Source organism: Parastagonospora nodorum (genome assembly GCF_000146915.1).
Source record: "Parastagonospora nodorum SN15 chromosome Unknown scaffold_8, whole genome shotgun sequence".
Classification (NCBI taxonomy): domain Eukaryota; kingdom Fungi; phylum Ascomycota; class Dothideomycetes; order Pleosporales; family Phaeosphaeriaceae; genus Parastagonospora; species Parastagonospora nodorum.
In genome coordinates, this window is record NW_001884556.1 from 1,272,097 (window position 1) to 1,294,610 (window position 22,514).

A 22,514-nucleotide genomic window follows, 5' to 3' on the forward strand; every position below is an offset into this window, starting at 1 on the left:
CTTGACAAGTTTGATGTTCGGTACCATGGTCGTCGTAGAAGGAAGTAGATGGCCTACGTGAATCGTAGTCAAGGCTTGGTTCTCGTACGAAACCATCTCGCCTATCCGTCACGCTCCCGGGACCGTGTCCATAGTCTTGATCGATTCTATGTTCTCGGAATGGACTATCGGGACGTTGGGGGTATTGTCCCTCGCTATACTGATAAAGTGGACTGTATGGACCATAGTGAGGGCTATATCCAGCATTAGTTCCACCATATGATGAATGAGAAGGCCTACGCGGAACTTGATCATAGCTGGCGTCCTGCACGAAGTCACCACGCCCCTTTTTCAGACTACCGCGGCGGCTATGCCCAGTAGATCCGCGGCCTCGACCATGAGCGGGTTCACCGGCGCGGCCATGATCAAAATCGAAGTCGTTGAAAACATTAGCCGACTGCCTTTGTAGGCTCGGGCCGTTTTCCCAATGACCAGTTTCGGTGGCCCAAGACGTGAGCACTCCTTCGGGACCTTCGGGAGCGTATGGAGAAGACCGACCGAGACCTCTGTCACAGTCGGGCTGCCGAAACTTACTTGGAGCATTACTGAGACGGGCTTGTGTCTTGGCCTTTTGCTTTTCCCGACCTTTCCGAGAACTTTTTTTCCATAGCGTCTGATCCTTGCGCAACTCGATAGGCGCCGCCGAGTCTACGTGTTCGTCCAAAGCATGCTGGTGAACAGTGGCTCGTTGTGGTGCATTCCTACTATCAGCGGTGAGCTCCCCAAAGTAGTTGATTTTGTCGCTGTAGTCTCCATAGTGTCTCGATGGGTTTTGATGAGTAGTTTTCTCCGGTGCTTCGCTGCGCTTACGAAATCTCTCCCTGTAGGAACTTCGAGTGCCACGATCCACAGGTGCCAATGGAGCGGGGTCCCCTGTATGGTCCAGGCCGTCGTCCGATTGCCATTGGAAGTCCTGATGGTCTTGATGGTCCTGGTAATAAGGTTTAGTTAAGTTCCGGAAGTGGCCAGATGTCCAGTGAACGCGAAGCAAGCAAGTAGAAATTCAACGCAAAACACATTTTTTACTTAACGCACTCTGCTTCTCTTGTCCCTATCCTCAGGCCGAATCTCGATTGGCACTTCGACTTCGTATTCTTCCTCTTCAATCTTGTGAAACCGGTCGACTTCATTGCGTTCGTCGCGGGCGCGGGCTGCGTCGAGCATGAATCGAACAGTGCCGTTTTGTCCGCGAATACCAATGGCTGAAGTTGGTGCTTGGGCATTGCCTGGAGATGCAGTTCCTGGTGTAGCAGGTGTTAGAGGGCTCGTAGGATCGATACCATTGCGTGGCTTGAGTCCGTTGATACCAAGCTGGCCGTCAGCCGCAGCTTCAGAAGCGTACTGAGCGTAACGGGGTATATTGGCTGCAGAGGCCTCTTGGTTGAGTCCGATGCGAATATCGATAAAAGTCTCAAGTGTGTACAAGGGTCCAACAGACGTCAGGCCGCGATGGTGGGTATAAAGGTCCAGAAGGTCCAGAAGGGTCTCCATAACTTCAGCTCTGCTGGTAGCCCATTTGTTGTATCTCGTTATGCCTGTATTAGAGATGCGAGTTGTGTCCATGTCATGCAAACGCGCCGCAAGCTCTATACATGCAATAGCCATGGTTGGTGCAGATTGCTTCAATGGTGCAAATGTCCTGTAGAGATCTATGCTCAAGTTCCAAGCCGTCTTGGAAGCGTTGTTCTTGTCCATCTTGAGTGCTCGTGCAAGCTTGACCATAAGTTTCTGAGGGTATCGATTCCGAAAATCGAAGCTGGCGCTTTCGAGCATGAGGCGTTCGAGGCCAATGATGAGCTTGGAGTGATTATCAAATCGCTGCTCGTCATTAGCTGGGTACGGTCATTTCCAGACTACATGCATACCGGATCGTCGCTACTCAAGCTCTCCCCGGGTCCGACTTTCAGGTTCCAATGAGCGCAGAGAATCTCTCTACTCTTCTTGAGGGTATCTTCAATCTTGCATGCTGTAAAGAGTGCCGCGGCACTTGCGTCTGCCCAGTTGTACTCGTTGTCCGAATGGAGCAGCCTGAACTTATGGTAATATGTGACAGCCGTGTTGAATGTGCGGATGGGCAGTTGAAGCGCACGACGCACTTGGTCAATCCAAGCTACACCCTGCAAGCGTACAATGTCCTCTTTGGCGTCGCTCATGTTGATATCTGAAAGACATTTGTGTATCCTAGACTGCAAAATGTAGGGCTTGGCAATCTCGATATACGATGGATGCGGACCAACGCGCTCACGGTCGCGGTCGGTGGGAGAAGGGACGGGCGCCATAATGGTTGTCGCGCAGTGCGAGGTGCGAGCAGTTGAAGAGCGCTGACTACTGGGTAGCGGTGGACTCTGTTCGAGATCCCGCTTTGACCTAGAAAGCTAGTTGCATGTAATTAGCGCAGCCCTGGAAACTGAAAGCTGTGGTAGTGCAGTGCTGCGCGTGGAGGTGAGGTGTGTCGGGTTGTGGAGTGTGGAGAATCGCGACTTCCAAAAGTTGAGTGGTCATAGCTCCTGATCAAAGGCTTGGCGAGTGGTCAGGGAACCAAAGGTGGAGCTTGTTCGACATCTACTCATTTCAGACACGTCACAAGATTTCAAAGATTCGGCAATCAGTTGTCGTCGTTTAGAAATTCCCATTCATCCTAACATTACTACCCCAGCCCCGATGCGTTTATCGTCACCGCCCACAGTGGGCTTGCTATCCTGTCCAGATCCATATGATCTCAGACCACGGGCAGCTTCCTGTGAAGCCGCCAATCCTATAATTAATTTTAAAAGGTGAAGATAAACGTGCCCCTTTCGATGAGAAGAAGCACGGAAAATTTTGAACTCCAAGAATTTATCTAAGATGTGGATGCAAGAATCGCTAAACGCCGCGCATTTGCATCAAGAAAGAAGAAGTGAACAATCGGGTGCTCTATGACGTTCGGTCCTTGAATGTGAGGAAGCAGTCATCCTGGGAAGTGTTAGCAAATGTTCAGGTAGTATCAAACGAGTTGAAAAGCTTACCATGGGGAAGATGGTGGCAAAAACCTTTATCACCTCGCTCTTGTCGGTGACCTTGTGATTCCAGTCCAGCAACATACTGGCCTTGCCGATCATAAGCATCAGGTTCGCCTGTGCATATGTCTGGCCCAGACAGTAGTGGGGTCCGGTACCGAACACAAGCCAGTTCTTAGTCTGCTGGTCAGCAGTACCAGTAATCCATCGCTCGGGCTCGAAAGAGTCGGGGTTGGGATATGCTTCAGCGTCGTGCAATGCCATGTAGGTAGTGGGAATGATCATGGAACCCTTGGGCACAGTGTACTCGGGTGTCACAGGGAAATCCTTCTTGGCGAGGTAGGGAACCATGATGACTGGAGGGCGGTAGCGGAGGGTCTCCTTGACCACAGCGCGAGTCCATTGAAGCTTCTCGATAGCATCGAGAGATATAGGGGCGTGGATGTCACCATTCCTGGCCTGGATGTTCTCCTCGCGAACCTTGTCAAGAAACTCTGGTCGGTCGGCCATGATCTGGAAGAGCCAAGTGGCGGCAGAGGAGGTGGCGTCCTGCGAGGCGAAAAGGAAGGTGAAGATGGTCATGGAGATCTCGATGTCGCTGAACCAGCGGATGACAGTGGCAGGCTTTTCAGACTGGTCGACCTTCTCGCCCGCCTCGATCCTCTTGCGGTACTTTTCGGATTCAATCATGTTGTCAACCCAGAAGTCAAGGATGCACTCCTTCTTGCCACCGGCAGCCATGCGGACCTTGGCCTTGGCGGCGCACTTGGAGAACTCCTCAAGAACCATGTCGGCCGATTTCTTTCCGTACCAGCTCTTGGTGAAGGGCAAGATGATGGGGAAGTTGACCAGCTCAAGCGCGGCAGTAATCAGATAGTAGTCATCAGCGATCTTCTTCACGGCCTCGTCTGAGCAGTAGTGGCCAACAAAGGTTCTGCAGCTGACAGCGGTGATCAATTGACGGAACTCCTGCATCCACGGAACGTGCTCGCCCTTGTTCTCCACCTGCGAGATCTCGACCCAGCGCTTGAAGTAGCTGTTGTAGATCTCCTCCTGGCCTGGCAGGTACTGTTCGAGGGCCTGACGGGTGAAGAGGCTGTTAAGACCCTTACGGTATTCTACATGTGCGCGGCCATCGAGGAAGACCCAGTTTTCGGGACGGAGGAGCTTGTAAGCGGCGTCGACAACACACGGCTTGACGAACGCAGGCGAGTTGAAAATTTTGCGGGCCATGTCGCGCGTGGATCCAATGACTACGAATCTAAGAACTGCATTAGCAATGAAGTTACATATCAGAAATTGTGAGCGGGGGCGCATACTTGTGGAATACTGAGACGCAACTCAGGGGACCTGATGCCCATTTTGCGTGGTACTTGGTAAAGTCGGGGTTGACAGACTCGAGGAATGGTCCAATGAAAGGCGCCTTCCACGCAGGGCCTACGATAGAGCCTTTCCTGTAGACGTACATGACTGCGCGACTGTTAGCGGAACCCGGCGCATTGAGTAGCATGGTCCATACACTGGTCATACGCCACTGCTACGGCGAGAACTGTGAACAGCACACTCCAGACGCTGAGGCCATTGTAGATGGTCGAGAGTATGCTGTTGCCGTCGAGCTGTGTCATCATGTGGGTGACTTTGGCATCCGCTGTAGGCGAAACAAAGCTGGCGTTGACAGCCATCTTGAATTGTTGAGGCAACGCGGCGCGATGGTTGTTGGTAAGTCTGAAAGCGCGCAAAAGTCGCAGAAAAGGCTTTTGTAGGACAGCCGGCCTGGAAACTAATATTTCAGTGCTGGTGACAAACTCGGACACGGATATAGGGAAAAGGGTCGATGTTTAATTATCTCGGCGGAGCATGGGCCCACTGCAAGCCCTGAAGTGATGTGATTGACTCGATGCACTTTCGGTAGCGCAGTAACGACTAGTGGACTAGTCGCCGACTTCTTGGCGCCCGGGACTGGCGGCTTCTTGCCATCCGGGCAGATTGAGTGTGGTCATCACGGACAGATGACACGAACACGGCACGGGGTGAGCTGATGGCGGCGAGGTATGCGCAAACGCTCTGTGCGTGTACGAGAAGGAAAAGTACGAAGTAGCAATCAAAGTTCTAACACCCGCCGGCACCTCGCATGTCTTGCATCGATGCAGGAACCTGACCAATCGGCGTGTTTTCCCGTACGCCATGCAGCATCTGCGAACATGGAACACCAAAATCTTTTTACAATACTTGATGGTTGTATAGCCCGAACATCTTCACCCGGTCCTGTTTGTGTAGGCGGAGACTAGTACTATTTTGCATCGCTGCAGGATGCATGATAAGCCACACAATTTAGCAATGCGACATGGTATTCGTTGCTACGTACTCTGCCGGCTGTGATAGGTTCAGAGATTCCCCTGCAGATCGCGCTTACAACATGCTTGTTCTTCAACGGTGGAACAGCTTTCCCATCAGCTGCTTGGACAACAACAAAAATGTTGGAAACTCCGCTTAACGCCACGTGATGCCCGAATACTGTGCAGAATGCGCTACCACTCTGGAAGGACATTCTTCTCTGTGGTAGCGAACGGCCACAGACCCATCTTAATCCATCCAATCATTGCCCATCCACCTCCATAGCGCAGCGTAATATCTGTCTCGAGTCCAGTTCCTAACGGCTTTGAAAGGGTTCCGCTTGGACTTTCTACCTTTCTTCTGCTCAGGCTTAACATCTTTCTTCTGGTCGTAAATTGGACGCCAAAGTTCTATACTGTCTCGAATTCCAGCGACGACAGTAGGTGTCATTCCTGGCTTTTGGTAGTGCATGGTATCTAAACTTGGTGATGATTGCCGGCTGAAGGAGCATTCGTGATACTCTATGGTGCGACGGCAAAGTGCCTTCAAGAAAGCCGTCTTGGAGTGAAGGTGTATGGTTGCAAGAACGCGCTCGGAGAAAGAGACGTGAGAAGCTCGAAGAGGATATGGCTTTCTGAAGCGTGATTTGGATATGAGGAGATAACGTAGAGAATACCTTGAGAGAGTAACAGATTTATCCCTTCTTGATAGAATTCGCTCATGTTGAACGCTGGAACCATGGAAGAGTGAGGTCGTAGCCTTTCTCAAAATTTCGACTACATCAGTAGATGGAACCATGGTACGCATCTATTCGGACAACCACACGACCTCTACATCCAACCAGGCGGACCATTTCCAACAGGCCAGTACCTACCCTCAATTATTGGCAATTTGGGCTCCCTATCGCGAAGCACGTTTTCGATACCCCATCTTTCCCGGAGTAGGGCTGCTTGTTCGGACGCAGGGAACCCGCCATACCCTTCTGAGGCATCGAGGAGTGCCGGTGCGAGGTAAAAATCCGCGGTCCAGGTTGACTTTCCATGGTTCAGTGCCTTTTCCTGGGGTGCAAGTTAGAAAATCGCTACAGATACATCATGGCGTAAAAGGGCCTGAGAACCAGCTAGAGATATGCTTACATGTTCCCATTGCTCTTTTGTCAAACTCCACAAAGCAGACAACGTTCGCGGAAATGGCGATACACTTTCGTCATGATGTACTACAGTGATGATGGCATTCTCATGGTCATACTTTATGGCATAAAACATGTTTCTGTATGCCTCAAGGATGTTGATGAAGCAGCGCTCGCGATCCTCGACGCGTAGGATATCTGATAGGTCTGTCATGATGATGAACTCAAGCTGCAATGGCTGACGGCCCCGCGGTAGAGACTGCAACTTGTGCAAAGCATTCTTAGATTGCCGAAGAAAGTTGCGTTCCTCGGCATATCTCTCGCGTATACCAATAGGGCCTGGCGGAAGGTCCCGTGCATCTGCAGCTTGTCCAAAGTGTTCAAGCTTGAGGCGAATTTGTAACTTGCGAACGAGTTTGAAGGCTCTGACTGACATGCGCATGTGGCTCATCGCAGACGTATCTCCAGGCATGTTGAGGATGCCTATTGCCCCACCTGCATCTAGGGAGATGACACCTTGGAAGAACTCAGCAATACCGTCTTCGACATCGCATATGGAGAATGTGTTGTTGGCGAAATACGCTGCCTGCATCTCAGCAGCAACAGCAAGGCCCACGTACTTGTAGTTGAATATGTGGCTGTCCGGCATCAAGATGGTAGGGTCTGGTTTCTCAGTATGATCAATCTGGTCTCGGCCGCTGGACAGAGCAGAAGCCAGACCATCAAGTGGCCTATATTCTGAGTAGGGCCTGAAATGAAAGTATGGTCCGACAGGTATGAGCTGCTCCTCGATACACAGAAATCGGTAAATCATCTCGCGCAGCTCAACGGGCAATATGTCGCACATCATCTCAGTTAATTCGAGACATTCTGAAGCGCCATGAAATGCCAGATCATCTTCAATCGCGGATGCGAGAGACTGCTCATCTTGGACAGCTTGCTCATATTCATGTCGTAACTGCAAGACTCTTTCGCCTGTTAACTTGGATTCGAGGCGTCTGAGGATTGATACATGTAAAGAGATAGTGGATGGATCATACCTGCGCCGTTTTTCACGAAGCTCTCTTTCCAAAGCGCATAGTTGCTCCATCGTAGCCGGAGTGTGGTCAGCATCTAATTCAGGAGAAGTGACCCTGGTAAACTGCTGCTCAAACTCCTCTGTGTCCATCGAATCATCTGATAGAAAATCGCCGCCTGCAACGTCTGACAGAGACATAGGGGATGACATTGTGCATGCGTCTCGATAAAACTGAGTGTATATGGTACTGGTACGGGGCCTGCCCGCAGTCTTAGCGCGCCCCGCTTTGAACGCGTCGCGTCTCGGTAGCACGCAGTCACCTGTCACTCTGTGCTTTTCGAGGCATGGACGACATGGACATGGAATGACATGGCCTCGATCAAGCCCATTGAGGGCCGTTCCGTGCACCAGATCCAGTCAGGGCAGGTCATCGTTGACTTGCAGTCGGTTTGCAAAGAACTCGTTGAGAACAGCATCGATGCAGGCGCCACTACGGTCGGTATGCACTTTCGCCCCGCACAGGCGTCGTTGGTGGGCGAAGACTGACGTGCGATGCAGAGGTCCGATTTAAGAACAACGGTCTTGATGCTATCGAAGTGCAGGACAACGGTGGCGGCATATCTCCTGACGACTACGAAACAATCGCGCTGAAGCACTACACATCGAAGCTCTCCTCGTATGACGATCTCTCCTCGTTGCAGACCTTTGGCTTCCGTGGCGAGGCACTGTCGTCGTTATGCGCCCTCTCAAACTTCCACATCATCACCGCCAGACCTACGGATGGATCGAAAGGCACCAAGCTGGAGTTTGAGCAGTCGGGAAAGCTGAAGGGTACGTCTGTTGTAGCGGCCAAGCAGGGAACCACTGTAGTGGTGGAGACACTATTCTACAACCTCCCCGTAAGGCGGAAGGAGCTCGAGAAGAACATCAAGCGCGAGTACAACAAGGTATTACAGCTGCTCAACGCGTATGCGTGTATCAGTGTGGGCGTGAAGTTCACAGTGAGCAACCTTGTGCCGAAAGGGTAAAGCAGAAAGATGCATGACATACGATCGCAGCGGCTGACAGATTCCAGAAAGAAGACCATAGCATTTTCTACCAACTCGAATGCGAGCACCAGAGACAACATCTCTAATGTGTACGGCGCGAAGACGATCAGCGCGCTGATTCCCCTCAATCTCGAATTCGAAATGGACGCGTCCAATCGACCTGGTTCGACACAGACTGCGCGCAATTGGAGCACACAGGAGGACCCCGGCTCGCGCACTGTGAAGCTAGTTGGCCATATTTCACGTCCGGTGGTGGGCGAGGGTCGTCTGACTCCTGACCGGCAAATGTTCTTCGTCAACTCTCGGCCATGCAACTTGCCTCAGGTTGCTAAAGCGATCAATGAAGTGTACAAGTCGTACAACATCACGCAGTCGCCATTTATTTTCGCGGACATTCAGCTTGACACCAATGCATATGACGTGAACGTCAGCCCAGACAAGAGGACAATCATGCTGCACGATCAGGTCGTCCTACTAGAGAGCCTCAAAGAAGCATTGCTAGATCTTTTCGAGGGGCATGATCAAAGTGTGCCTCAGGCTCAACTTTCGGTGAAGAAGACACCAGCGTCTGCGTTCAAGACACCTACACTTGTGCCACGAGAAAGTACGGCCACACTCATGGTCGACGAGCGTAGCGACTCCGAGGAACCAGCTGCAGTACCCATAATTCGCCCAGTTGAGCCCAGCATCCCCACTTCCAAGGATGCTATCGGTGCAGCCCCTCTCCCTGGGTTTGTCAAAGCCAGTCTCATTGAGCAATTTGTCGGGAGAGACGCTGAGGATAGGCGTGCTCGTCCTGTTCCTAGAACAAGGCGAGATAGCTCTCCGGAAAGTGACAAAACAACAGAAGAGCGGGTGTTTCATTCAGTAGTCCACCAACGCAATGCAATGCCAGAGCAGGAGCAAGTCACGTCTCCCACCTCACCTCCTCCAAGGTCACAGTCTCCGCTGTTCGAGCCGGATGCGAATGCATCTCCTGTCCCTATTCGTTCAGCACAGCAATCGAAAGCGGTCCAGGACTTCAATGCGCGTATGGCATCTCAACACAACCGACCGACACAGCGAGACCGGGCGTCAGCAGAGCACGAAGAGTCGGAAGAGCCGATCCCGTCCATCAAGCAGACACTACAAACGACGCTGTCCCAGAGTGCTATACAAAACGCGTTCGATCGCATGCGCCCCATGCGTACGCCGTCCCAAAAGGCCACAATTACGATTGGGGATGTGACGACGATCTCAACTATTGGTTCTGGAGGTCAATCAAGATCAGCCAAGCGAGCGAGGATCCATACGCCGAAGTTCTCTCTGTCTGGCAAACCACTTGATCAGAATCCAAAACAGCCACTGTTTGTCGAAACCTTACGTGGGTACGCGGCGCCTGGTACACAAGCTGAAAGTAGCCATGGCGAGGTAGAAGAAGGCGAGGATAGTAGCATGCCCGATGCGCCAGCACGCTCACCGTCGCCTCGGAAGCGATTGCCGTCAAAAGCTTTTGAAGAGCCCATAGCAGATGATCTAGCTATTTCATCGAGCGCTCCTCCGCCATTACATCGGCCGGAAGACAAGGTAGTCGAAGACGAAGAAATCGACGTCGAAGCAGAGCCGATGGTAGCTGCAGACCTTAATGAATCAGACGATGAATATGTTGACGAAGACGAGAAGAAGCGGCGCGAGGAAGCCATGGTCGAAAAGCTAGTCGCTGAGGCTGAGGAAGCTGCTGCTAGACCTACTGAGGCGAATCTGAAGCGCGCAACTAAACTGTTCAAGGTGTCGCCCAAGAAGTATCAGACTCTAAATCTCGAGCGAGTCATTGAAACGGATGTGGGCTCAATCACCCGTCATCTACGGAATCTTGAATCCCTCATTGACGCTTCAGCGAGCAACTTGGAAGCAACAGTCCTGCCAACTAGCACCCAGCTTAACAAAGAAGACCCCGAGGAACGTCTCAGTCTCACAGTGACGAAGCCTGACTTTAATGAAATGCGCATAATCGGGCAGTTCAACCTGGGTTTCATCATCGCCGTTCGGCCTCCCACCACGACCTCACCCACATCCGATTTGTTCATCATCGATCAGCATGCCAGCGACGAAAAGTACAACTTCGAGCGCCTCTCGGCTACGACAACCTTGGTCTCGCAGCGTCTCGTGCATCCACACCCCCTTGAATTAACAGCCGTTGAGGAGGAAATCATACTTGCCAACGAGCATGCCCTTACAGCTAATGGATTCGTCGTCGAAATGGATACAGCAGATGATCTCGACTCCGGGCACCGCGCCAAACTCATATCACTCCCCATGTCGAAGGAAGTCACATTCACGCCCACGGATCTCGAAGAACTCCTGGCACTCATTCTTGACAATCCTCCCTCGTCTACCATGGCGACGTCAACACATATTCCGCGCCCTAGTAAGGTTCGAAAACTGCTCGCTAGTCGCGCTTGCAGGAGCTCTGTCATGATAGGCAAGACACTGAAGACTGCGCGTATGAGGGAGATTGTGAGACACATGGGCAGCATGGACAAGCCGTGGAGTTGTCCGCATGGTCGCCCTACGATGAGGCATCTCTTTGGGCTGGAGAAGTGGGAGGGGTGGACTGAAGGGGATGGAGTGATTGGCGTGGACAAGCTTGGGGAGAAAGCTGATTGGGCTGGATTCTTGAGGAAGAGCAAATCCGAACAAGTTGAAGCGCGATCGCCACAGTGTTAGGTGTCGTACAGGACTGATGGTGTGAGCTGCTAGGGTTACCATTTCTATCGATATTTTCTTGTTACACGGCATTGATAGAACAGGTAGTACTGGATGCATTAAGCCTAAACCTTTGGTGGACGTTCAAGTCAGAAAATTATGTTGTAATCCACAGTGCCTTCCCTGAACACATCACACTCGTATCTGCATAATTGCCCAACTTCACGCACCTCCGACCGCCAACCCATTTCCCAGCAAACCTATCCTCCACCCTTTATTCCCAAACCCTACAAAGCCTCCCATCCTGCACTACCAACCCGTTCCTCCTCCCCCCATCTCCATCCCGAATCTCCCACCGCTCACTCCCCACCGCCCCGACCGCCCAAAACACGCCCTCCGGATCCCACCTCCCCTTCACCGCCATCAACCTCTCATAATTCGCCCCGTAGAACGCGTCCTTCCACTCCCAATCCTGCGCATCCCCCTCGTTAATATAACTCCCACTCCCCGGCGTAACATCCCTCCAGCCCTGCATATATCGCTGCAATCTACTGTGTGTAGAAGTTAATTCTGCGTGTGATAGGATTGGCGCAGAACCGTCCCAGTGCGCGTTGGACTCGTAGGCTTGGGCGTGCAGGACGGTTGTGCGGAAGGCGGGGTTTACGGCGTTGGAGGTGTTGGTTAGCGTGAGTAAGGGGGAGTAGTTCATGCCGTGGAAGGTGTAATTTCCTGCTTCGATGAGGTGTCGGATTGCGAGGTGGGTTTGGGGGAGGGAGGAGGGGGGTGAAGGAGGTGCGGGGGAAGAAGCGGGATGCGAGGAGGGTGTGGCCTGTTGTTTCGCCGATGGCTCTTTTCGGATAGGTGGTGTGTGGTGGGTAGGGATTGTGGTTGTGGGCGTAGGAGCGCTTGAGGGTGGGATCGGGGATTTTGACACCGAGCGTGTTTAGGTCTGAGAGGAGAGGTTGGATGAAGGTGCGGTATTGGGCGAGTGATTTGTTGGGTAAGGATATGCGGACGGTGAAGGTTAAGCCTTGAGGACTTCCTTCGGGGTAGATGAAGCTGTAGCCTAAGCCGCCGGCGTCGCAGATGGAAGTTGCCTGGGTCCAGTACGCCTTCATGCCGGCCCAAAATGTCTCTGTTGAGATGGAATTGTTGGAGCCACGATCTGGTTTTGTAGAGAAGCGGATGTTTCCTGTGACTACAGGAGTTTTAGGAAAGGCCTTGACGACAACGGAGGTCACAATGCCGAAGGTGCCTACAAAGACTGTCAGTGATCATGATGCTTAGGTGATGATTATGACATACCGCCGCCACCGCCTCTGAACGCCCAGAAGAGGTCTTCATTCAGTCCATTATGCATCTCCACAATCCTGCCATCTGCAATGACTGCCGTCATTGCGAGCACATTATCTGCGGCAAGGCCATAGTAGCTGGTAAAACTACTATGTCCTCCACCCTGCAGAAAACCACCTGCGATACCCACCGTGCTTCCACCAGCGACAATCATGCTCATGTTCTTCTGGCTCATCAACGCACTCCCTTCATAAGCTTGGGTACCTGCGGAGTACTTGATAGCTCTCCCCGTATACTCGCCCATTGGCGAAGTATACTCTGCTTCGTACGTCATGCCCTTGAGACTCTGTGTCCATATACTCAGCGAATTCCCACCGATACTCTTGCCGTTGAAGTCGTGTCCGGAGTTCTTGATCACGAGGCGGATGTTGTGGTTCCGTGCAAAGTTGACTGCGAGCTGTATATGGCGAACCGTCTTTGCGTTGACGACGTACACTGGCCAGCCTCCTTGGGTGCAAGTAGAATTTGGCTGCGATGTTGGTGTACAGCTGTTTCCTGATGCCCATTGAGACATGATACTTGTTGGGTCTTCGGTGCTTTGTAATGTAAGCTTAGTTGTAAGGAAAGAGGTCAAATATGACTGGCTCACTGTAAATTCATTCTAGCCCAGCTCTGCTTCAATTGCGCACACTTCTGTTCATTGTAGTCTTCTCCTGTATAACAGACGCTCGCAAGTGGCCTAGGTTTCAGCAGGACGCCGCCCAAAGTCTTGTTGAAAGCACTCCAGTCCTCAACACAGGGCCAGTCGCCGTCTCCAGGAATACTTCTGCACTCCTCGGTGGGAGCAGCATTTGCAGATCCGAAACAGTAAGCTTTGTTAGTGAGTGCTTCATCTTCCGTGAGCTGCTCACGTTCCCAGTCGAAATCGACTGCGAAGACTCTTGTCAAAAGAAACAGTGTGATGAGCGTGGAAGCTCCCATTGCGGCTTCGGTCTCCGTGGATTGTGAAGGAAGCGCATCGAATCGTCTTGTGCGCTTCTTTTTATACTTATCAGCGTTGATACTACCTTTCAAGCTGACATGCCTTCAGTCCGCTCGTGTGGAGTGCATATTAACCACACATAGATCAAGCAATGTGGGGCTAAACGAGGCACGTTTGGTGTCTTGAGTTTATTCGTCCGAGAAGGATGTCACACGCGTATCCCTATTTCCACCTGCATAGATATCCTGGCATGTCCCACCACATACCACTGTGTCGGCACCATACAATAATACGGTTTGCCACAGAACCGGGTCTGTATTTCCGTCGGTTCGAAGTCACGCATGTTCACCAATGTCACCATGGGATGCTGGCGGCTTTTTGGGAACATGTCAAATAGTCTATAAAGTGGAGGATATAACAAGGAAATGGTGAAGGCTGAAATTCATTGTACAAAAGGTCCGTGGACCTTACAAATCCTCCCCTCAACAAGGCCCAAACGTAAAGATACATATCCCATGCAATGCGTCTCAAAATTATAGCAAGAGTTCCAATGGGTTCTCGATGGCCTTCTTGAGCTCCTTCATGAACTCACCGCCAACTGCGCCGTCAACAACCTTGTGGTCGAAGCTGCCAGTGATGACGATCTGGTCATCCCACTCGATGCTTGAAGAGCCGTCTTCTGAGGGCTCGCCGGGTACTGCGACCTTCTTTGTTGTGCCGATAGCGACGATGCAGGCCTGGGGAGGGTTGATGACGGCGGTGAAGCGTTCGACGGCCGAGTTCATGCCCATGTTGGAGATGGTGATGGTTCCGCCCTGGTACTCCTCAGGCTTCAGCTTGCCGTCCCGTGCGCGCTTGCCCAGGTCCTTGATCTGTGATGAGATGGACTGAAGACCGAGACCGTTGACGTTCTTGACAATGGGGGTCATGAGTCCGATGGGTGTAGAAACAGCGACGGAGACATCGACGACGTTGTGCTGGCGGATGATGACCTTTCCGCCGTCCTCGCGCCATGATGAGTTGGCGGCAGGGACCTTGCGGGCAGCGACACCGAGAGCCTTGACGAGGAGGTCGTTCACGGAAAGCTTGTACTTGCCGTCAGCGGAGGCGTTGAGGGCTTCGCGGAGCTTGAGCAGCTTGGAGACGGAGATGCTGGAGGCGACGAAGTAGTGGGGGTTCTGCTGCATGCTCTCGGTCAGACGGCTGGCGATGACCTTGCGCATGCTGGTGGCTTCGGTGTCCTCGTAGGAAGCAGCGGCGGAGGCACCGCCAGTCGCGGGGGCGCCACCGGTGGGCTTGTACTTCTCAATGTCCTCCTTGGTGATCTGGCCACCTTTTCCGGTGCCCTTGATGGAGCCAATCGGGACACCCTTCTCGAGCGCGAGCTTCTTGACGGCGGGGGAGACGGATGGCTGGCGCTGGAGGGCTGTCTGCAGACGGTCACCGGTAGAGTCGGACTCGATGGAAGCGGGGGCAGACTCCTCCTTGGCGGGAGGAGCAGTCTTGGAGCCAGAGTCGGCGGGCTCGCTGGCCTCGGAGGCCTCGCCCTTCTTGGAGGGAGTCGCGGGCGTCTTGTCGCCTCCAGCGTCCTCGATGGTGAAGGACTCGAACGCCGAGACGTCCTCACCCTCTTCGACCATTACGGCGATGGGCTGGGAAGTGTTAGCCCTTGTGTCGTCTTCTTCTTGTTCCAACTTGACCACTGTCGATGCAGAAAAGAGTGACTTACGCTTCCGACTGCGACGTCCTTCTCGCCCGAGTCGCGGAGGACCTTGGCGAGGGTGCCGTCCTCCTGGAACTCAAAGTCCATCTGGGCCTTGTCCGTCTCGATCTCGACAAGCACATCACCGGGAGCTATCGAGTCTCCGGCCTTCTTCTGCCAGGTGCCAATGTTTCCGGCGGTCATGGCTCTGGGGAGAGGGCGGGCATGCTGATGACCGTGTGCGAGGGGTAGGCTGTGGCGGAGCTGTGTCAGTCTTGTGCATGTGCGGCCAGGACTGCGTGCATCGTCTCTGCTTACACTTGGAGGCATAGTAGCGGGCGAGGGCAGCCAGCGCTGGGGCGCGGCGTCTGTAGATGGCGTCAGCACAGCTCCATCGGACGGGCGGCGAGCAACATACGCAGCAAACTCGGGGCATCTTGAGGCGGGCAGAGCACCTCGCAGCGCAATTGAGCCCCGCGAGCTCAGTTGCGAGCCGGCGCGGGCGAGGAGCGTGGTGGTGGCAGGCATTGTGTCGGGATGCGCTGAATTTTACTCGGGGGTGACGGGCACGGAGAGAAGGCGCGACCTGTGGACGGGAAGCGGCGAGCTGCTGGCAGTGATTGGGAGCAGAACACGCTCGGACGCGAAGCTGTCGGGACGAGAAGTGATGGCAGAGTTGTCGCTCAACAGAAAAGTTTAGCCCAGCAGAGCTGTTGGAGAGATCCGCCCGGCGTGTCACTCACCGAAGGGTCCTGGCGTCGGTGCTAGGCAGGGGAGCCGCACCAGCCACAGTCGGCGCCACAGTCGGCGCCACAGTCGGCGCCACAGCAGCGCATGCAAGCCGGCCGCCAGGGTACGTAACGTTACCTCAACGAGTAAGGAGGCTGCTGCGAAGTACGAAGACACTTTGTCATCTCCAGGCACGAGCTGGACGAGCCTTTTATTTGCTTTCACCTGCTACCTGCTTGGCTGCTTGTAGTGCTCCAGCACATTGGGACCCCGACGCACCTTCTCTTTTCCGTGCTGCTCCTTCCGCAATGGTTGCTGAGCAAGGCCCCGCCAGTCGCTGAACGGTGCTCCCAGAAATATATCCAGAGAGCTTGTAGACGCCCACCACGCCCACCACGCCCACCACGCCCACCATGGCCGACACCGAGGCCCCGCCGAAGCCGCAGGAGGTCACAGAGAAGCCGGTGGACTCGGAGGAACATGCAGAGCCAGCGTCGCCGTCGTCAGAGGACGAGGACAGCAATGCGAATACCGCGTCCGAGCAGGCATCCGAGGCCGCCGAAGAGAGTGCGAGTGCTCCCCCAGCGCCACAGGCACCACAGGCACCACAGGCACCAGAGAACCAGACAGACATGCCCCCGCCGCCTACACCATCGACACCCACCCTAAACATACCCAATGGCTCCGACGCGCCCCGAACCTCGGAGCAGATGTTCGACCACCGCACATCCGTCAACCGGCCGCGAACCGACTCGCAGTCCACAGCAGCCACTACAGCAACACGAGCCTCGACCCGCAGCTCCCTCGTCTTTGTCATCACCGCACTCGAGACAATCTCCGCGTCCAAGGATGCGAAGAAGAACAAGAAGCTCGGCGATGCGACCAGTGCTGCGCTGGCTGCCATCAGGGCAGAGGGCGACCCGGCGCGCATCAACCCCGAGATCCTCTTCGCCCCGCTGCAGCTTGCCTCCGAGGCACCCAACGTCCCCATCTCCATCACCGCGCTCGACTGCATCGGCAAGCTCATCAGCTACTCGTACTTCTCCGTCCCGTCCGAACCGCAAGCCGACAACACCGAGGCACCCCCTCTGATCGAGCGCGCAATAGACACAATATGCGATTGTTTCCAGGGCGAGGCGACACAGCCCGACGTGCAGCTGCAGATTGTCAAGTCGCTGTTGGCCGCCATCCTGAACGACAAGATTGTGGTGCACGGCGCAGGACTGTTGAAGGCGGTGCGACTGACGTACAACATTTTCCTTCTATCCAAGTCGAGTGCCAACCAGCAGGTAGCGCAGGGCGCCCTGACACAAATGGTTGGCACGGTATTCGAGCGTGTCAAGGCAAGATTGGCCGTCAAGGAGACGCGGTTGAACCTCTCGCGCGTATCGTTGAACGACAAGGACAGGTCAGAAGAGAGCGTCCCGGAAGAAGCCGAGGGCAGCACACAGGGCATCGATGGCTCCCAAGTCAACGGCGAGGACGGAGAAGAGGAGCAGGACCCCGACTCTGCCGAACCAAGCGACAAAGCAGTCGACCAGCACGTGGGACCAAAGATCACGCTACAAAGTTTCGAGAACAACATGAGCTTCAACGACGACCGGATACACGACAATGCGCCGACGCTCGTCACACGAATAAAGGGCAAACCTAGTTCGAGACAAGTCTCTGGGAACGACCCATCGCCAAATGCACAGAACGGCAGCGTGCACTCGGAAGAAGATGAGGAAGACGAGATCTTCGTCAAGGACGCGTACCTTGTCTTCCGAGCCATGTGCCGGCTTAGCACCAAGAGCTTGTCCGTTGACCACGCGCAAGACGTACGGTCTCAAGGCATGAGGTCCAAGCTGCTCTCGCTGCATATGATCCATACCATTCTCTTCAACAACATTGCTGTTTTCGCGTCTCCATATGCAACCATCAGAAGTGGGAGTGGCGACGAGCCAACGACCTTCATACAGGCCATCAAGCAGTATCTGTGTCTGAGCCTGAGCAGAAACGGAGCTAGCTCCGTCAAGCAAGTCTTCGAGGTAGCCTGTGAGATTTTCTGGCTGATGCTCAAGTATCTGCGAGTCTCGCTCAAGAAGGAGGTAGAGGTGTTCCTGAAGGAGATTTATCTGGCCACGCTGGATAAGCGCAGTGCTCCTCCATTCCAAAAGCACTATGTTCTGTCCATATTTGGGAGGCTTGCCGCAGATCCTCGGGCGCTGGTAGAAGTCTACCTGAACTATGACTGTGACCGTACCGCGCTCGATAACATGTACCAGCGTGTTGTTGAACACCTGTCCAAGGTGTCTAGCACTCAAGTCGCAATCACTCCGATGCAGCAGCAAGCATATCAAGACCAACGCGAGAAACAAGCAAGACAGATGGATTGGCAGACCCGAGGAACAATGCCTCCCTCGTTGACTACAGTATCCATGGGCCACTCCCAGGAAGCCGAGCACGCGTACCCCCAAGAGTACGCTATGAAGCAAGAATCGCTCGAGGCATTGGTCGAAATTCTCAGGTCTCTGGTCAACTGGGCTCAGCAGGTTCTGCCTGAGGGCGGAAAGCCCAGTAACCAGGATCTGAGGCCATCTGTCGACGATTTGAGAATATCGACCGATACACGTAACCACACGGAGTCGCCCATGGTAGGTATCGACTCTGGCACTGTGACCCCACTTGCCGAGGACGACTACAGCCAGCTCGAGAAAGCCAAGCATAGAAAGATTGCACTCACAAATGCGCTCCGCCAATTCAACTACAAGCCAAAGCGCGGCTTGAAGACTTTGATTTCCGAAGGCTTCATTCCTTCAAATGCACCTGAGGACATTGCCAAGTTTCTGCTTGACAACGAGCAGATTGATAAGATAGCACTGGGAGAATTTCTCGGTGAGGGTGATCAGGAAAACATTGCCATCATGCACGCTTTCGTAGACTTGATGGACTTCACCAAGACCCGAGTTTACAGATGCTCTTAGGCGCTTCCTGCAAAGTTTCCGTCTACCTGGAGAAGCCCAGAAGATTGATCGCTTCATGCTGAAGTTTGCAGAGAGGTACATCACCGGGAATCCAAATGCGTACGCCAACGCAGACACGGCCTACGTTCTTTCATACTCAGTCATCATGTTGAACGTCGACCAGCACAGCAAGAAGATGAAGGGGCCAAGGATGACACCAGAAGACTTCATCAAGAACAACCGCGGTATAAATGACAATGCCGATTTGCCAGAGGACTACTTGCGCGGCATATATGAGGAGATATCACACAACGAGATTGTTCTGAATACCGAACAAGAAGCCGCGGCTGACAAAGGCTTGATCCAACAGCAACCAGCCGGAGGTTTGGCAACGATTGGACAGGTCTTGACCGGCGGTGCGCGCGACCTGCAACGTGAAGCTATTGTACAGGCTTCCGAAGCGATGGCTAACAAGACCGAGCAGCTATACAAGCAGCTTTTGCGGTCTCAAAGACGGACAGCTACCACGCTACCAGTGTCCAAGTTCATTCCGGCCTCTTCCTCAAAACACGTTGGGCCCATGTTCGACGTCACATGGATGCCAATTCTTACGGCATTGTCGAGCCAAGCACAAGACCACAACATTGAAATCGTACGATTATGCATTGAAGGCATCAAGCTAGCAATCCGAATATCATGTCTTTTCGACCTTGAGAGTGCACGACAAGCATTCGTGTCTTTCCTGGCACGGTTCACCAACCTTTACAATCTCAGCGAGATGAAGGCCCAAGAATATGGAAGCCTTGAAGACATTGATTGAGATTGGCTCAACCGAAGGAAATCTGCTGCGAGAGTCGTGGCGTGAGATCTTGACATGCGTGTCGCAGTTGGACCGCTTCCAGCTCATCTCTGCGGGCATTGACGAGCGAGCTGTTCCTGATGTTCTTAAAACAACTTCAGGAACACCACAGTCACGCAAAACACTCACTACTCCTGCTAACCGAAGGCGGCCGAACTCTTCAGCAGGGAACATGAACTTTTCAGCCGACGTGGCTGAAGAGAGCCGTTCAGCGGACGTCGTCCGGGGCGTCGACCGCATTTTCACCAACAGCGCAAATCTATCCGGAGAGGCTATTGTCGACTTCGTCAAGGCTCTCACTCAGGTCAGCTGGCAAGAGATTCAGTCATCGGGTCAAAGCGAGTCACCACGTACATACAGTCTACAGAAGCTCGTCGAGATCAGCGGCTACAATATGACCCGTGTCCGCTTCGAATGGACCAATATTTGGCAAGTGTTGGGTGCTCATTTCAATGAAGTGGGATGCCACACCAACACGAACGTCGTCTATTTTGCCCTGAATTCTCTACGACAATTGTCCATGAAGTTCATGGAGATTGAAGAGCTTCCGGGTTTCAAGTTCCAGAAAGACTTTTTGAAGCCTTTCGAGCATATTATTAACAATGCCAGTCAGGTTGCGGTCAAAGACATGGTACTGCGCTGTCTGATACAGATGATACAAGCGCGTGGCGAGAACATACGATCCGGATGGAAGACTATGTTTGGTGTCTTCACCGTAGCCGCGCGTGAGCCATATGGTAAGTGTTGCAGCTGTTCCATGTCGAATAATCTACTAACAAAGCACAGAGGGCATCGTCAACCTTGCATTTGAGAATGTGACTCAGGTGTACAACACGCGATTTGGTGTGGTAATCTCACAAGGTGCTTTTGCAGATCTCATCGTCTGTCTCACGGAGTTCTCCAAGAACTACAAGTTCCAGAAGAAGTCTCTGCAAGCCATTGAACTCCTTAAGTCGTCTGTGCCCAAGATGCTGCGCACACCCGAATGCTCCTTGTCAGCTCGCGCTGGTTTCCTGAAGGACTCTGAGAAAGGTTCTTCAATACCCAAACAGCCCAGTCGCCAAACCCAAGAGGAGCAGTTTTGGTTCCCGGTGTTGTTTGCCTTCCACGACGTTCTCATGACTGGTGAGGACCTAGAAGTACGCTCTCGAGCACTGAGCTACCTCTTCGACACACTCATTTCATACGGAGGAGACTTCCCGCGCGAGTTCTGGGATATGCTGTGGCGCCAGCTGCTATACCCTATTTTCATGGTTTTGAAGTCCAAGTCAGAAATGACAAAGGTGTTAAACCACGAAGAACTGTCGGTCTGGCTCTCGACGACCATGATCCAGGCATTGCGCAACATGATCAAGCTCTTTACCCACTTCTTCGAGTCATTGGAGTATATGCTCGACCGCTTCCTTGACTTGCTCGCGCTCTGCATCTGCCAGGAGAACGACACGTTGGCCCGGATCGGCAGCAACTGTCTTCAGCAATTGATACTGCAGAATGTTCAGAAGTTCGGACCTACACACTGGAACCAAATAGTCAACGCTTTTGTAGAGCTGTTCCAACGCACAGAGGCAACTGCTCTCTTCTCCGCTGCGACTAGCGGCTCAGCCCAGGCAACACCAGTCAATGGCTTCCACGAAACACCTGATCATTCAACTTCAAGCCCGCCAGGCGAACTCTCTCTTCAGACCCCCACAGAAGAATCCCGACCAGAAAATGCGCTCGGGATCAACGGCCTAACACCCGCAAGACGCCCTTCGCTTGTGAAATCCGACTCCAACGGCGACCAACGCATGCCTTCTCCACTGCCCAAACGGCAAACTCAAGAACTTGAAGACTACCGTCCTGAGACTGCCGATCTGCAACAACCTCCAGTCGTCGTGACTGCCGCGCGCCGTCGCTTCTTCAACCAGATCATCACAAAATGCGTCTTGCAATTGTTGATGATCGAGACGGTACAAGAACTCTTCACCAACGAAGCCGTCTACACCCAGATCCCCTCGCCCGACCTCCTCAGCCTGATGGCCGTGCTCAAGAAGAGCTACCACTTTGCCAAGCGCTTCAACGCAAACCGCGAGCTGCGCGGCCGCCTCTTCCGAGAAGGTTTCATGAAGCAGCCACCCAACCTCCTCAAGCAAGAATCCGGTTCCGCGTCCGTCTACGTGTCCATTCTCTTCCGCATGTACCACGACACCTCGCCTTCGCGGGCTGCTAGTCGCAGCCAAACCGAAGCCGCGCTCATTCCCCTGTGCTCCGACATCCTGGCTTCCTACATCGACCTCGATGAGGAAACTCAACAGCGCAACATCGTGACGTGGCGCCCTGTCGTCGTCACGGTACTTGATGGCTACGCGAATTTCCCGGAGAAGGAGTTTGATTCCAATCTTGAGGTTTTCGCGCCGCTTGTTGTGGGGCTGCTGGGCACGGAGGTTAGTGGCGAAGTACAGAGGAGCGTGCAAGCGCTTGTCATGCGCATCTTTGAGAGAAGATTGGGCATGCAGACTGAGGGCGTCAAACTCATGGAGAAGACGGGACTGAGGAGTCCGAGGGGCAGTTTTGTCGGTGGGAGTCCGTTGATGAGAAGAGGGAGTAGTACAAGAGGCTAGTTCGCTAGTCTGTTGAGGTTGTTGATCTTGTTGGTGTTTTTCTCTTTCGTGAATATGCGATCTTGGTCTAGATGCGCAAAAGCAGATATAGGTGTGGGTGTATATTATCCTCGGATTCGATTAGGGGTTTCTGTATCATCTTAGAATCTTGGGC

General features: G+C 53.3%; 8 protein-coding genes across 8 annotated transcripts; 2 read left to right on the forward strand and 6 right to left on the reverse strand.

Moving 5' to 3' along the window:
* Positions 1-1,065: 1,065 nt before the first annotated feature.
* SNOG_06054 (hypothetical protein) lies at positions 1,066-2,318 on the reverse strand (the record flags this gene model as incomplete). The annotated part of the gene is made up of 2 exons (XM_001796390.1): positions 1,066-1,871; positions 1,901-2,318. The coding sequence occupies 2 exons, from the start codon at positions 2,316-2,318 to the stop codon at positions 1,066-1,068; spliced, it is 1,224 nt and encodes a 407-aa protein (XP_001796442.1).
* A 603-nt stretch (positions 2,319-2,921) lies between these two features.
* On the reverse strand, positions 2,922-5,092 carry SNOG_06055 (hypothetical protein; the record flags this gene model as incomplete). Its single annotated transcript, XM_001796391.1, has 3 exons — positions 4,555-5,092; positions 4,355-4,505; positions 2,922-4,296 (listed from the first exon to the last, which is right to left on the reverse strand). Exons 1-3 carry the CDS (start codon positions 4,715-4,717, stop codon positions 2,922-2,924), a joined length of 1,689 nt encoding a protein of 562 aa, XP_001796443.1. The 5' UTR covers positions 4,718-5,092.
* Positions 5,093-5,563: 471 nt separating this feature from the next.
* Positions 5,564-5,840, reverse strand: SNOG_06056 (hypothetical protein; the record flags this gene model as incomplete). Its single annotated transcript, XM_001796392.1, has 2 exons — positions 5,564-5,667; positions 5,723-5,840. The coding sequence occupies 2 exons, from the start codon at positions 5,838-5,840 to the stop codon at positions 5,564-5,566; spliced, it is 222 nt and encodes a 73-aa protein (XP_001796444.1).
* A 599-nt stretch (positions 5,841-6,439) lies between these two features.
* On the reverse strand, positions 6,440-7,345 carry SNOG_06057 (hypothetical protein; the record flags this gene model as incomplete). Its single annotated transcript, XM_001796393.1, has 1 exon — positions 6,440-7,345. One exon carries the CDS (start codon positions 7,343-7,345, stop codon positions 6,440-6,442), a length of 906 nt encoding a protein of 301 aa, XP_001796445.1.
* A 540-nt stretch (positions 7,346-7,885) lies between these two features.
* Positions 7,886-11,400, forward strand: SNOG_06058 (hypothetical protein; the record flags this gene model as incomplete). Its single annotated transcript, XM_001796394.1, has 4 exons — positions 7,886-8,015; positions 8,039-8,517; positions 8,575-9,350; positions 9,501-11,400. The coding sequence occupies 4 exons, from the start codon at positions 7,886-7,888 to the stop codon at positions 11,269-11,271; spliced, it is 3,156 nt and encodes a 1,051-aa protein (XP_001796446.1). The 3' UTR covers positions 11,272-11,400.
* A 398-nt stretch (positions 11,401-11,798) lies between these two features.
* On the reverse strand, positions 11,799-13,524 carry SNOG_06059 (hypothetical protein; the record flags this gene model as incomplete). The annotated part of the gene is made up of 5 exons (XM_001796395.1): positions 11,799-11,820; positions 12,151-12,514; positions 12,556-13,000; positions 13,038-13,131; positions 13,193-13,524. The coding sequence occupies 5 exons, from the start codon at positions 13,522-13,524 to the stop codon at positions 11,799-11,801; spliced, it is 1,257 nt and encodes a 418-aa protein (XP_001796447.1).
* Positions 13,525-13,947: 423 nt separating this feature from the next.
* Positions 13,948-15,755, reverse strand: SNOG_06060 (hypothetical protein; the record flags this gene model as incomplete). The annotated part of the gene is made up of 2 exons (XM_001796396.1): positions 13,948-15,227; positions 15,251-15,755. The coding sequence occupies 2 exons, from the start codon at positions 15,753-15,755 to the stop codon at positions 14,059-14,061; spliced, it is 1,674 nt and encodes a 557-aa protein (XP_001796448.1). The 3' UTR covers positions 13,948-14,058.
* A 614-nt stretch (positions 15,756-16,369) lies between these two features.
* SNOG_06061 (hypothetical protein) lies at positions 16,370-22,360 on the forward strand (the record flags this gene model as incomplete). The annotated part of the gene is made up of 4 exons (XM_001796397.1): positions 16,370-18,904; positions 18,963-19,553; positions 19,693-20,497; positions 20,547-22,360. The coding sequence occupies 4 exons, from the start codon at positions 16,370-16,372 to the stop codon at positions 22,358-22,360; spliced, it is 5,745 nt and encodes a 1,914-aa protein (XP_001796449.1).
* Positions 22,361-22,514: the final 154 nt, after the last annotated feature.